General features: G+C 39.8%; 1 protein-coding gene across 5 annotated transcripts in view; it reads left to right on the top strand.

Annotated features, from left to right (window-relative positions):
* nav1.L (neuron navigator 1 L homeolog) overlaps nt 1–15676 on the top strand; it is a 147298-nt gene that overhangs the window by 104210 nt on the left and 27412 nt on the right. For all 5 annotated transcript variants that reach the window (XR_005965391.1, XM_018246543.2, XM_041582033.1 and 2 more), the window contains 6 exons: nt 2407–2490; nt 2588–2699; nt 3820–3941; nt 4356–4534; nt 4681–4843; nt 6093–6240. Coding sequence is in view for 4 of the 5 variants with exons in the window: in XM_018246543.2 (XP_018102032.1) it covers nt 2407–2490; nt 2588–2699; nt 3820–3941; nt 4356–4534; nt 4681–4843; nt 6093–6240 (808 nt within the window). In the remaining variant the exon portion in view is untranslated. The remainder of the gene's footprint in view (nt 1–2406; nt 2491–2587; nt 2700–3819; nt 3942–4355; nt 4535–4680; nt 4844–6092; nt 6241–15676) is intronic.

Below are 15676 nucleotides of genomic sequence, written 5' to 3' on the forward strand. Positions count from 1 at the left end.
ACTTACACATCTAGCAGGGACAGTAGGGCTGCCACCTCACCCTTTTAAAACCAAACACATATGAAATCCACAGGCTGCATGGCTAATTATCAACTCATTTAGATGCTGCAGACTGAACTGATTTCTGTGCAGCCATGTATCATGCATCTAAATTAATTGCTAATTAGCCATGCAGGCTGTGGATTTCATATGTGTTTGGTTTTAAAAAGGTGAGGTGGCAGCCCTAAGTGACAGGCAGAGCAGTGATGAGGGCAGGTACGTTTTTTGAACATTTTGTGCGCTCTCCTGTGCGCTCTCCCGGGGGGGGGGGGTGCGGTAATTTACCTAGGAAAATGATACCTTTTTTAAGTGTTCCACTTCTGGAACAAGATTTAGAGCTCTAAATACCAAAAAATGAAAAAGTTATATTTTTCATGATATAGGGATCTATACCAGAAAAATATTTTACCTTTTTTATGAGGTAAATACACAAAATAATACATGCACTCCCCCCCCCCCCCCCAAAAAAATAATAATATGTTTCTGGAAAGTACAAGTGTCATCTCCCATAGTAGCCATTATAATCCAATAATTCAAATTTTTAAAAATGATTTCTTTTTCCTGTGTAATAATAAAACAGTAGCTTGTACTTGATCCCAACTAAGATATAATTAATCCTTATTGGAAGCAAAACCAGCCTATTGGCTTTATTTAGTGTTTACACCATTTTCTAGTACTAAGATCCAAATTACAGAAAGATCTGCTATCCGGAAGACCCCAGGTCGCAAGCATTCTGTATAACAGATGCCATACCTGTACCTTGTACTTGATCCCAACTAAGATATAATTAATCCTTATTGGAAGCAAAACCAGCCTATTGGGTTTATTTAATGTTTACATGATTTTCTAGTAGACTTAAGGTATGAAGATCCAAATTATGGAAAGATCCATTATCCGTAAAACTCCAGGTCCCAAGCACCTCGATCCTCCCCATCTGCACAGTTGAAGTCTCTACAGTACACAGCCCACACTTCCCCTCCCGCTCACAAACTTGTAACAGTTTCTCTTCAGTACCTGAATGCTGCTCAAATTTCCCAGCACAGCCCAGCACAGGAAGCAGTGGCAGATTGACAGCAGACATAGCCAATAGGAGTTAAGTTAGCTGCCAGTACAATGTGTGATGTCATATAAGGAAGAGGAAGTGAACACTGTAGTGTTTTTGGGGGTCAGTGACCCCCTCCCAGCACAGGGTCTGTGTGGAACTGAAGGATTAGTACAGGGACACTTCTGAGGTGAATATCTCTTGAACTGTACTTTTTCTGTTAACTATTTCTATGGAAAAGTTTGTTCTATTCATGTGAACTGTTAGATTTGTCAATTTGTTACAAAGGTGAACAACCCCTTTAACTTTTGAAAAGTAGATGGAGCCCAATGAGAACCAAATACTGTGTACTGTAAAAGACCCTCAAAAGTAGAAAAAGCAGGGCCTAGCCTATTTATTTTACTTCGTTTTGCCTTGGCATGGGATAGCCATCGAAATTTGAGACTTGCTCAATTTACAAAGGTAACAGACTCAATTCAGACACTCTAGGTTTCTTACAGTATCTCTATTTATTGCAAACATCCACTGGAAGAATTCCCTGTGGGTCCTACCAATCTGTGCCCATGTGGCGAATGTGTGGAGTTTGTGGTGAAACTACCTATCTCCTCAGAAATCCTTTATAACTTATCCTTCACTTTAATAATGCATAATAAAGTAAGTGTGCCCTGGGAGCTCAGAGAAGAAAGGGTTTAGGTCATATTAAAGTGGACCCGTCACCCAGACATAAAAATCTGCATAATAAAAGTCCTTTTTAAATTAAACATTAAAGCCAATTTCTTTTTTTTATTAAAGCATTCATAGCTGTTGTAAACTCATTTAAAAATATCAGCTGTCAATCAAATATTGCCTACCCCGCCTCTATGCCTAGGCATAGAGGCGGGGCAAACAATTACTTTCACTTTCCATTCAGCACTTCCTAGATGTCACTGCTCTCACCACATTCCCCCAGCTCTGTTAACGATTTAATTGTGTAACCAGTGCATGGGGATGGACATTGGGTCCCTGTCCCCTGGTGCACAAACAAGATTCTGAGATGATACAAGGCTTGCCTTAATAACAGTGTCCACAAAATGGCTCCTTCCTGGTTACTATAATTATGAGTTCCCAGACTGATGGAAACAATATTCAGATAATTTACTTGACTAACATGATAAAATGGGATTTGGAATAATTTTGTTTGGGTGACGGGTCCCCTTTAACTTCTGGTATCAGACTATGCGAATGGACTAACAATATGGCTTTCCTCGTTCTTTAAAAAAAGAAGTTACTTTAATAACCTTATAGTTTTTACTAATGAAAAACATATATCTTTTGTTATCGTGCAGGCAAACTTGGTTGCAGCATTTGAACAATCTTTAGTAAATATGACATCTAGACTACGTCTGCTTGCAGATACTGCTCATCAGAAGGTAATAAAAAGTTACTAAGCAGTCTTACATGAGCCTTCACTGACTTTTTCTTCTGAGAATCTGTCTCATAGCCTTCTATGTTTCCTGTTGATTTTAGGACTCAGAACTTGTAGAATTAAAAGATACAATTGATTTACTGAAGTCAAAGAATTCCGAAGCCCAAGCTGTTATCCTCGGCGCACTGAACCCAACAGACACAATATCAAGGGGTATTGTATTTGCAATTACACATTGTAGGTGTATAGGACTGTCTTTGTCTTTTCGGTGTTAATATGGAACTGCTTTCTTTGGATTAGCTGGACTCCTTCTTTGTAAAAGGTTTATTTTTTGTGTAACAGTTTAAACAAACCAACAAATAAAGTGAAACAAAGATGTGGCAGACTTGACTAAGCAGTGTTACATGGCATAGAATATCAAGTGGTTAGTGTTTACAAAGTAATGTTACACAGTATAGAATATCAGGTGGTTACTGTTGTAGTAGGAAACTATAGCTAGGGCCCCCAAATCTTTTCAAATATAGCTGGTGCTCCTTTAGTTAAGTATGTTAAATTTATAAAGTTCCAATTGAGTGTTAATTCAGCTTTTTTCAGTGACAGATAGAGAGCTAATGAGTTCATCTTTCTTCCCACAGCACATAGGAAGTCTTATAAACCCCTTAGTGATCCCAAGAAATCTACCAGGCCTAGCAGACAGATTTTGGGGTTACGTACCTGTGGGAGGTTTAACTCTTCTGCCATAAATTTGGCAATTGTAGACCAAATTTTGTGAATGTAGTAGCATCATTTTAATAAAGTTGCCTATATTTGTGTTACATCTCAGACGCAAATTTCACAGTATGATAGAGTTTTAACAGTGTAAGGTATGCCTTTGTGTAGAATATTATAATACACAAAAGCCATGAATATCTTGTAAATTATATCCTTATAAACGGTGAGTTCTGATGTCATCAGTTATAAATGGTAAGTTCTGATGTCATTTCTGTCACATGACTCACTGAAACTTTGGCCTTCGGCCTCGTGCTTTTATATGGTCATGAAACTCCTCTGTAACTTATAATATCCTTATATTTTACAAGAGGGGGTACTTTATTCACTATATAATGAATAAGTCTGGCCCTAGCACTAATCAGCAGTCTTCGCATGGTGTCCACTTCCTAGTCGCTTTCATCCAATGTTGGGAAGATGGCCACCTTCTCTTTTCGAAGCCTGGTGCTATTATTGATAAGCACCCAAATCACTGTGTTCATGAATGTCAATTGGCAATATTTAATTTCCTTAAATCTCTGTGATTTCACTGCATTTTTGCACTGTATCGATTGTTCACATTTAGAACTACGCATCCGGAGGCAGAATTCCTCTGACAGCATTTCTAGTCTTAACAGCATTTCAAGTCATTGTAGTGCTGGAAGTATCAAGGACAATGAGAGTAAGAAAAAGAAGAAGAAGAGTTGGGTAAGATGGTTATTCTGTGTACAACAGTGCATAACTTGCTAATTCTTAAAATATTGTGATAGTCACGTGTTAGAAGGAATACTGTTCAGTCTGGTTTGCTGACTTCTACATAGCATGGCTAGTCCAGATGGAAAAGTGCAGGGCTTGCATATGTTTTTTTTCACGTGGGTCATATTTTCTCTTTACCACCAGGAATGCATTTATAAATATTTTAATTTCATCCTGTACCCTCTGGTACAGCTTTAGTGAGGCAGCTCTTGAGTGCCTAAAACACAGGTTTATGGCACAGAGAGCCCCCTTTATCAAGTACAGAGATTAGTAACACTGAATACCACATATATACAAGCTTTATATAGGCAAGATTATTTTGGGATAAAAATAAGTGACTAATGTCCATATTTTCTTCTTAAATAGCTCCGTAGTTCCTTTAACAAGGCATTCAGCATGAAAAAGGGCCCCAAGACGGCTTCTTCCTACTCTGATATTGAAGAAATGGCTACCCCTGATTCCTCTGCTCCAACATCCCCCAAGCAACAACATGGCCAGACTGGCCCCCCTTCTCCTTCTCTGCACTCTTCCCCATCTTCTTCTGTGTAAGTATAACTAGTGTTAAAATGTAATGAAAGTTGTAGTGTCTGCAGCAGTAGCAACCAATCTGAAGTTAATATGAATTGGTCACCCATAAGAAAACATCTCTGCTGCTCTCTGCTATAACAGTAAATGCATTTTTGCTTGCCAGGATCTTTGAGGCTCAGGAAGGGGAAGAGCCAGAGAAAAGAGAGGTCTCAGAGTTGCGCTCAGAATTGTGGGAGAAAGAAATGAAACTGACAGATATTCGTCTGGAAGCTCTAAATTCTGCTCACCAATTGGAGCAGTTACGAGAAACCATGCACAATATGCAGGTAACAGAATGACTGATCACAACACTGGAAATAAGACTTAGGGGCAGATTTATCAAGAGTTGAAGTGAAAATTCGAATTTTCAAGTTTATTTTAGTGTAATTAGACTAGGAAATAGTTAAAATTCATTTGAGTTTTTAATTGATCATGTACTGGCCCTTTAAGAATCGAATTCGACTATTCTGCACTTTAAACCTGCCAAATTGCTGTTTTAGCCTATGGGGGATGTCCTGGAATCAATTTGGAGTTCAATTTGGAGGCATCCTGAAAATCTATTTTTTTCGTTGAAAAACTTGAATCGAATTTGAATTGAGTTCAATTTGAGTTTGCGGGTCGATCCCATTCACCCGAATTTGAACATTTCTATTTTTTTTTATTTTTTTGAAAAATTTCGATTGGTCAATTTTTCGAATTTTTAGTTCATGGTAGTTTATGGGAGTTTTTACAAACTCCCATGAACTTGAAATTTGACCCTTGATAAATCTGCCCCTTAATTAGTAGCTGAGATATATTATATTTTACAATGTTCTAGTGTTGTTGTATTGAATGAATAGCGCATATTTCTTATTTGCCATAGTATTCTCTACAACCAATATAGAGAAACCACTAGCATGTTGGGGTTATTTACTAAACTTAGAATTTATCTGGTTAGGGTTTTTGGGGCAAAATTTTTTCGAGTTTTTTTTTTTTTTTTTTAATTAAAATTTTTCGAGATTTATTAAAGCCAGATGCTGCAAAAATCCTGAATCTCAGACCTGTCGAGGTTGTGTATAAGTCAATGGCAGAGGTCCCTATCCTATTTGGCAGTTTCTGTGGTCTGTGCTGGAATTAGCTCACAAATCTGACCTTTTTGGGCAAAAATCAGAAAAGTTCGGGCTTTTCGGGGAAAAAGCCCAAAAAAAGAAACCAAAAACAATTGTACAGTTCGGGTTTTCGCTCGGGTTTTTGATCATGGTTTTTCTTATTTAAATGAGACCAAGTCGGATTTTAGTAAATAACCCCCGTTGTGTTAGTTTCCTTATAAGAATAAAATATTTCAAGATTCCAATCAGCAAAGGTTGCAAATATATAAATGTTCTTATTGTATGCTGATTTCGTCCATATGATTTTTTTATTCTGTCTTATTGATTTCTCTATAATAGTCTATCCCTCACAGAATTATGTTCCTTACCTTTCACTGCTAATGTTTACTATTTTATATGAATCTAAATTTGACCTGTTTACTTTATCCAAAAAATTAAAACTTTCAAGTTGGAAGTGGACCTTTTGAAGGCAGAAAATGACCGCCTTAAAGTTGTTCCAGCACCTAGAGGCACTGAGTCTTCCTGTCCCTCTCCTCGACGTTCCTTAGCATTATCTCTAACACCGTCCTTAGGCACCCCTGCATCAACAGATACAGGTAAGTATAAAACTGCCAAGTATAACAAAGTATCTGATCTAAAATAATGTAAAGTTAAATTAAGTGCAGCCATACAAAGACATATACTGAACATCTGTGTAATAAAAATACACTGTTTTGGATATAATGGTGGATTTATGAGGGTGTAATTTATGCTGCACTTTGTACAGTTTCACGTGTGTAAAACTACCTCTAATTTTTTGTAACTCATTTATTTTGCATATGTTTATTACACTTAGGGGCAGATTTATCAAGGGTCGAATTGAAAATTAAAATTTTTAAATTCGAATTTCAAGTTTATTTTAATGTAATTCGACTAGGGAATAGTCCAAATTTGATTTGAATTTGAGAAAAATTTGAATTTCGAAATTTATCATGTACTGTCCCTTTAAGAATTAAAATTTGACTATTCCTGCCAAATTGGTATTTTAGCCTATGGAGGACCTCCTACAATTAATTTGGAGTTGTTTGGTGGACTTTTGAAATCAAATTTTTTTTTTTTGGTGAAAAAACTCGAATTGAATTAGATTCAAATTAGATTCGAGTTTGCAGGTTGAACCTATTCACCCGAATTGAAAAAATTCAAATTTTTTTAATAATTTTGATTGTTTTTTTTTTTCGAATTTTGAGTTTATGGGAGTTTTTATAATAAACTCTAAATTGACCCTTCATGAATATGTCCCTTAGAGGCAGATTTTCAAAATGTGACTTTAGATTTTAATAAATAAAATCTCACCCACATTCTATTCATTCCTATGGGATTTTTAGAAGCAAAGGGTGAAAGATCTCACCCTTTGATAATTTTTATTTATTTATTAAACTCACAGTTTGATCAATCTGCCTCTTATTAACCATAAATAACTTGTGAAATATATCTTTATGGGAGGTGCTTAGTGATTACGCCACTGTATAACTGAATCTTATTTATGTCACATAAATCACTGACATTTTGTCTAATACAAATTAAGTAACCCCTAAGGTAAAGTATACTACCAGTCAAAACTTTTTGAACATGATGTTTTTCAAGATTTTTGTTAGATTTTAATAACGTTCCTTTACATATTAGGAATATGTATTTTAATATTATAAATAAAATCACTGGGATAGTGGCTTGCTGCCGATGTGATAGCTCCGTCACCCAGGCACATAATCCTGATTATAATACATTGTACCGTCACAATTACGGACGCACAGAGTTTCAGTTGGGACCCTCTACTGCAGAGGACTATAATGGGACAAAACAAACCACAGAAGCGCGCCTCAGAAGCAGCATCCAGACTTGAAAAGTATGCGAAGGAGAGCAGAGAATGCCAAACTGCTCGAACGCACAGGTGAATTAGAAAACAGGGTGAGACCTGTAGCCGAATCAGTGCAAGACATGTGCAAAGCCCTAGTAGACTGCCAACAAATAGCTGACAATTTGGAGAACAGGCTGAGAAGGAATAACCTCAGATTAGTGGGTTTCCCAAATGCGTGGAAGGCCCAATACTGGAACAGTTTTTGGAACAGTGGCTCAAAACAGCACTCAGTGATTCAAATCTGTCTCCTACCTTTACCATTATAAGGGCTCACAGGATTCTAATGTGGCCTGCATCTCCAGGAGGCCCCACTAGAACCCTGATTGCCAAACTTCTGGATGCATGAGACAGTGACAGTATCCTAAAGCTAGCCCGCACAAAAGGCCCGCTCCAGCACCAAGTAAAAATCATCTCCATATATGCTGACTTTAATACAGAGGTACAGACATAATGGGCAAAGTTTTACAAGACAAAGAGGCGATTTAGGGAGGCCAAGATGGAATATGAAATGTTATACCCGGCTAGATTGATTGTCATAGCAGATGAAAACCTTTTTTTTCAACACGCCGCTAGAGGTCAACAACTGGTTGGATGTGAGATTATGAAGAACATCGGTGAAGGAGTAAGACACGCAATGCACACAAAGCACACATGCGACAATCCCATCTCACAGGATTATTTAATTAATCTTTAAAGTCTGAACTATGTTCAACTGCAATGATCCCAAAGTATAATAGACACTAACTACTCGGAATTGAACTACAACTGGGTGGATAATGATACAAAGTTCTTACTCATCGGGGCCACGTATTATACACTTGGAACTAGATATTTAGTGCCCACTATCACTCGGAACTATATTAAGCCAAAACTGACGAATCTGAACAACTGACCATCTTGAAATCCCACTGGACTATAAAGGTGCAAGTATGAGGATCGGAGACTGTTGTGTGTATGGTTGAGTAATGGAGAAGCCTGCAGACATTGGGCTACATGCAAAGTTATTACTAGTTAAATCAATAGTCCATAATCAGGGGCCCAGCGTATTGAGTTTTGTTCGGGATCACAGTTCTACCCACAGTTGGGGACAGGATGGTGGGGAATGCTACAAGTTGTATGTTTAATTTGGGCAAGCTGGGGATGTAAATAGTTATACTTATAAAAAATGTATTCAGGCATATTCTGAGTATTCTCAAGTAAAAGCGTACCCAAGCTGAAGGGAACGGTCATAACAATACTCACTACAAATACAGGTATACACAATGGGTCTCTCAATAATTAGTTGGAAAGTGAGACGACTTAATGATACAGTGAAAAGCAGACTGATTATGGAGTATGTTAAAAATTGGAATACTCATCTCATGGGTAGTAAATTGATTACTCTGAAAAAAACCTGGTGCTACCACTCAGCATATTCAATTTATACTGCAGGCACTTCAATCTTAGTTAAGAAATCGGTCTGTTTTCAACCTCTCACTATTAAGACTGACCACGGGGGAGATTTGTATTCGTTCATTGTCAATTGGGTCTGCCCTATGCTCCCTGTGTGTGCAATGCTCTGCCTACCCTATGCTCCCTGTGTGTGTCATACTCTGCCTGTCCTATGCTCCCTGTGTGTGCCATGCTCTGCCTGCCCTATGCTCCCTGTATGTGCCATGCTCTGCCTGCCCCATGCGCCCTATGTCCGCCATACTCTGACTGCCCTATGCTTCCTATGTGTGCCATGCTCTGCCTGCCCTATGCTCCCTGTGTGCCATACTCTGCGTGCCCTATGCTCCCTGTGTGTGCCCCCTGCTCTGCCTGTGAAACATAAGCCTGGTATTATTCCGGGGGGTTTGTTAGCAATTGAGAATTATTGTTAGGGGCCCCTAAAATGTTTAATCATGTGCTGGGGGGTGCTGTGTTATCCACAGGCGACGAGGAGGAGGTATATGGATTTAAGGATATGTCTTAATTTGACTTAACTTTTTTCAAATATGAGTGATATCCCTGCAGTGAGCACCAACCATTTGGTTTTTTGGTGTGCTATTAATATGGACATGGTTTTGTGGTAACATGGGTGTGGTTTAAAGTAGGTGTGGTCTAAAACAGGAAGTGGCTAACACTGGCTTCATTATCGGCCCTCCACCATGTACACCAGAAAAATTCCGGCCCTCTGTAGCACAGAAGTTGGACAGCACTGTACTCAATTCTGATAAACAGCTAATGAAGACAACCAGATTAACAACAACTCTGGGAAATCCTAATCCAGCATGCTGGAAAAGCCCAGCAGCTCAACCAACCACAAAATCTGAACTGGGCATTCATAAGGGTCAGCTGCTGGACCAGCCAAATATGACTTAAGGCCATCTACCAGTCAGATATGCCGTTGCCCCAGCCAACTGCTGCACAAGCAAGCAAATGGGACCCAAGACAATTACAGTGCTAGAAAACACCCACAAAAGCAGAGGCCACTACATCTCTAGCTGCATAATGCTACAGTTAATACAAGAACTCAACCAAACCTTTGACCATACATCAAAGCTACTGAACCAGCAATAGCTAGGGTCACGATTCAAAATCAGGCATGCAAGAAGCTTATAGCCTGCAAACACTGGTACCAACCAGCAATGATGCACAACCCACTGGCAAATGAGCCAGCCACCATACATCAAAATAACTGGTGGACAAACCAGCTATTATCTATGCCAACATAGATGTGCAAGGCCATTGTCACACTTGGAACTCTACCACACAAGCAATAGCACATATAGCCAGCTATTGTGAATGCCGCCCTTGGAGACAAGACCACCACACACAAGGCAATTTCCACACATGAAACAACAGAGCACAAGCCAATATTGAACTTGCAAAATACTGGTCCACAAGCCAGTCTTACAGCTAATAAGTAGTGGCATACAAGACCAAAAACAATGCATGCAAGGCAGAAGCAAGGTCAGCTATAAAACTGACAACATATGACCAACCGCAGCTACTGAATACCAATCAGCACCAAAACTGGCTATGGGCTGTGCAACTCAGAGCAAATACCAGCTGATGGTGCGACCTATGCTAGATCCAACCGAACAGCCCATCATGCCCAATGCTGATGTAATCAAAACCATGCATTCAAGGATTGCAGACAAGACAAAATTGATGGCTGTTGTCCTGCCAAGGACTGCCACAAGGCAAACAGACATGCTGCCAAGGGCCACAGCAAACAACAGAAGCCATGTCTACCACCGGCTACCTCATAGCCAGCGGCAAATGCACCATAGGTCACAGCAAAGACTGGCAGCCCCATCAAAGCCAGCAACCACAAGCCCCCAAGGACTATATTAAAAACTAGTGACCACCTAAGCCAAGGGCCAAAGAAAAAAATCCAACAGCCTAAGAACCCCTGTAAAAGGCCAGCAAACATCTGAGCTAAGTGCCATGGAAAAGACTAGCAGCCACAATAACACTGGTAAAAGGCCAACAAAACAAATGAGCCAAGGGCTACAGAGAAAGGCCACATGAGCCAAAGGCTCATGCAACAGGCCAGCAGAACAAGAGCCAAGGGTCCTGGTAAAAGGCCAGCAGATCCATGAGCCAAGGGCCATGGTCAAAGCCAGCAGACTCATGAGCCAAGGGCCATGGTAAAAAGGCCAGCAGACTCATGAGCCAAGGGCCATGGTAAAAAGGCCAGCAGACCCATGATCCAAGGGCCATGGTAAAAGGACAGCAGACACATGAGCCAAGGGCCATGGTAAAAGCCCAGCAGACCCATGAGCCAAGGGCCATGGTAAAAGCCCAGCAGACCCATGAGCCAAGGGCCATGGTAAAACCAACAGCAGCAGCACTTGAAGGTCAGCATCCATGAGAGCTAAGACCACAACAAGGGCCCTAACACAAGCTAAGAGCCATAATGAAGGTCAGAGGCCACACAAGCCAAGCTCCATAACCAGAGGCCACCCAAACCAATGGCCATAGATTACAAGCTGGCTTCACGCCTGTTAAGGTGCCAGCAGACATTACAGTAAGTGCCCTTCAACATACCAACAATTAAAGAAGGCAAACATACAGCCACCAATACTCAGTAGATGTAGTTGATCTACAACTGAGCTCCCAACTAAAACCATCAGATGGGTATAGAATCTCTAAGAGAAAATCTACAGCACACAAAAAGGCACCATACAATAAGGAAAACTGCCTATCAAGTGCGGAAACATCACAGGAAAAAATGGGGTACAATACTGCTATTGCAGAACAAACCCCTAGCCAGTCCTGAAAATACCTGGTGTAATAAGAGCACACATACCTACTGTATGCTCACAAGTCTAAGACCTCAGATGACATCAATACAAGAAGTCAGAGGAACATAGGCACCCCATAAGATAACATAAGCCAGACAGAAGGAATACTCCAGTATGAACCCTGGTGGCAGGCTGCTTGCTAGCAGACTAAGTGTAAGAAATGAAGGGGGTACTGATTCAGCAGTGCAAACTTCCAGCCAACCCTGTAAGCACCCGGTGTAGTAAATGCAAGTACAAATCCACACAGGACTCACAAATAGATTTTTTTTTTTTTAAACAACAATAGCAATAGGCCCAGAGGAGTATCTGCACCTTACAAGATAACAGTGACTAGACAGCAAGATGGAAACTCCAGCCAGAGCCCTGATAGCTTTCAGCTGAGGATCATAATTAACTAATAACCACACAGACTTCCCAGTGTACTGAATGTTTCAAACACAGTTGTATTGAGAAGGGCTCTTGTTCAGTCTGTAGAGTGATTAAACTGACACACACAAGTAAAACAAACATAAGAGATTTATTGATACTTAGCTGAGGGACCCCTCCATAAAATGGCTCAGCAGCAATTCCAACATAACCAGGCACTCTGAAGTCCAGGCAGAAGTCAAAGAGCCTCCCCCCAAATGAAGCTTTATATATGTTTTCCCCCACACAGGATATAAGAAGATTTATACATTTTATCAGCTAGCATACTATATATGGTAAAAACTACACTTAGCATACTATATATGGTGAAAATCAAGCATTAACCAGTGTCACATTCCTTGAATTGCCAAAAGCTCTAGACGCCATCTTTAAGGTGTTGTTCTATTCTCTCTATCTTCTGCTCTGTGAATCACTCATTTTCCTTACATTCCGCCCCTTGATTCACAGAGAAGTATGATAGGAAATCAATTCAAAAGCATTGACACATATGGGCAATAGCTGACGCTTGTCAGATATGGTACTAGCCTTGATACATTAAATCAGTTTCAGAATAATAGAAAAAGCTAAACATAAGCATAAAATAAATAATTGACCATCCTTAGCAATAGCTCTAGATTTTTCCTACAACAGTTTAACCTACTCAATGTGGCTTAGAATGACATCCGCATTATCAGGGATGAAGGTACATGCACCCACTTGTTCAGAATTTCATGCCCCACCCTGTCCAAGATGCAAACCAAGTCCATATCATCAGTAGTAAATCATTTGTGTCTTATTCTATGGAAAACTTTGTTTATCCACCAAATTTGTTTCTTTCATAGTCCAATAAGCAAGTGTTTTCATATGATTTTACTTCCAATAATCCATCCATGAAGCATTAACCACTGAAGAGAAATTAAGAACAGTCCTTTAGTTCAGTCCATGTTAATGATGCCCCCCAATAATTAGATTCATTTTGCTGCTTTGCAGTCTGTATAAGCATTTGTAGAATCAAGTTCTCTTGCCATAAACCAAACGTTATATCACATCAGAGAACACAAATTATCAGAAAAGGTATAACCATTTTGCCAGCCATGTTTTAAGGATATTGACCTCTCTATTCATAGTAGGCTGGAAGATAAAACAAGATTAGTATCTTCTTCACACACATCCAAAAAGATGTTACATAACCCCCTGCACATATAATAGACCTTTCTCACAAACAGGTTCAGTTTCCCATTTCACACTATCATTACTAGCTTGAAACACACATTTACTCTCAGCAGTATATTCCATGATCCCATTATCCACCTATAACCATACCTTGTTCCACCCCCTGAGTGTATGAGTTGGAGCCAAAAGTTTTACCTGCTGTTTTAACAAACCATTAATGTATTCTTGCGGATAATATGAAATAAGAAACACCCAATATACTCCAGTAAAATTAGTCCCATTGTCAGTAGTGTTCCATATACTCTAGAAAGTTTATGTAATGAATATCTTTTCTTCACTTTCTGACATACAGGGCATTGTTGCACAATGTCTTTAGCAAGTACAGTGATTAAAGGTATTCCTTTATGCTTTGCATAGTCCGTAGCGCCTTGAACCACTCGATGTCCCGAGTGCTCATGTGTCCATTGGCCTAAAATATGTATCACAGTCAAAGCTCTGAACACTGTCCATTCATCTGTATATATATTCAACAAGCCTTGTGTTTCCTCCAGTACAGAAACTACTGCCATTAATTCAGCATATTGGCTAGATCCACCCACTCCAGTTGGATGGGCTGTAGGTTGGAAAGCAGCTGTTGTCCAGACGTGTCCTTGTCTGGCAGCAATAATAGTGGCAGATCTATCTGTAAACAATAAAATGAAGTCCTCCGATGTCACTGCTTCCTTTATGGTAGATGGAGAAAGTGTCAGTACGGGTTGCTCAAAGTTATCACATCCAACTAATCCAGATATCTGCTGTGACACTTGAGATGAAGATTTATTTGACACTCCCCCCCTTACTTGTACATACAATTTCCACTTCTGGAAAGTGAGTTTCTGTGCAAAAGCTGCACACAAGTTCATTTCGTTACCATTTACCCATCCAGATATTGCTAAATCAGTCCCGACTGTGACAGGTACATCCATAATAGTTCCTTCATCAGGTTGCAGGGCAGTGTACAGTACAAGGAATTGTTTTTCTTCCATAGCAGTTTGCAGGGCACTTGTGTCCTTTTCCCTCAACTGAAAAACAGTCTTTTTCCTTGTAACAAAGTAAACTGAACAAACAGTCAGTAGCACATAACGTATCCAGTAACAAAACAGTCCAGTAATGTGCTGTGTACAGTCCAAAACCACTTTTGGATTGGACCAGTCCATATAATGGTCATGAAAGTCATACTTTGAGCCAATCCTTGATTTGTAACCAAACTGGTAAATGCATCAGTCACTTGTTCCATGGCTGTTACCATTTCTTTCACTGATACAGCCAAAGGAGACTCTACTTTATCCACTTCTCTGTAATCAATGGTTAAAAGCCAAGAGCTATCTGTCTCTTTTACTGGCCACATTGGGGCACTGAATAGACTGACTACCAGTCTGAAAACTCTCACCTCCACCATCATCTCAGTTGCCATTGTTATCTCCTTTTGACCACCTGGAAGATGGCATTGTTTCAGGTTCACTTGGTTTGGTGGAGGTGATATGTGAATTGGAGTCCATTCAATGTTGTCATACACAATGGGCATTACAGCATTTATAGTGAAACTCTTGACTCCAACAATAAATGTTCCCAACCGTATAACCAAATATTGTACCTTAAAAATATCCATTCCCACAATATTAGTTGGTACTAAGAAAATAAAGATTTGTGCTTCAAAAATAAGACTTTTACATAATTGCATTCCAACAGGTACAGCAACAGCAGCTTTGCCTCCCAACCCTTCAGTCATTGCAACTGCATTTTGTTGGTCTGGCTGAGCTGTACCTTGGAATGAGTTGTGTCCCTGCCAATATAAAGTGACTGGTATGTAAGGGCATGGATCCCCAGGTTTCATAGCATTGATTTTTGTTATGGCAGGCCCTGGGAATCTGCAACCCCTTCAGTCTATTGGCTGTGGCAGCTGCCACCCCTTCCCTTCTGTGTGTTTCATGTCATCTAACAGATTCTTACACTCTGCATATGGCAATGTGGAGGGAAGGGTTAATGGGGTTGGGCTCAACTCCTCATCTACAGGTCAATTATAGGAGGAGATGACAGAGTTAATTCTTCAACATCACTGAGGGCAACCTTTTTAGGTTTGGCTGGCCTCAACTTCCCGCTGTTAGTTCCCTCCACATAGCGAGCAGAAATTTAGTCTCCTTTCCATCAATAGTTTCTATTGGAACACCACTATTTAGCAAATCTAGAAACATTTGTCTGCGAATAATTTTAACACATGTATGACCCTCCTGGCCCCCCTTAGCTAAA

The sequence above is a fragment of the Xenopus laevis genome, chromosome 2L (genome assembly GCF_017654675.1).
Source record: "Xenopus laevis strain J_2021 chromosome 2L, Xenopus_laevis_v10.1, whole genome shotgun sequence".
Lineage (NCBI taxonomy): Eukaryota > Metazoa > Chordata > Amphibia > Anura > Pipidae > Xenopus > Xenopus laevis.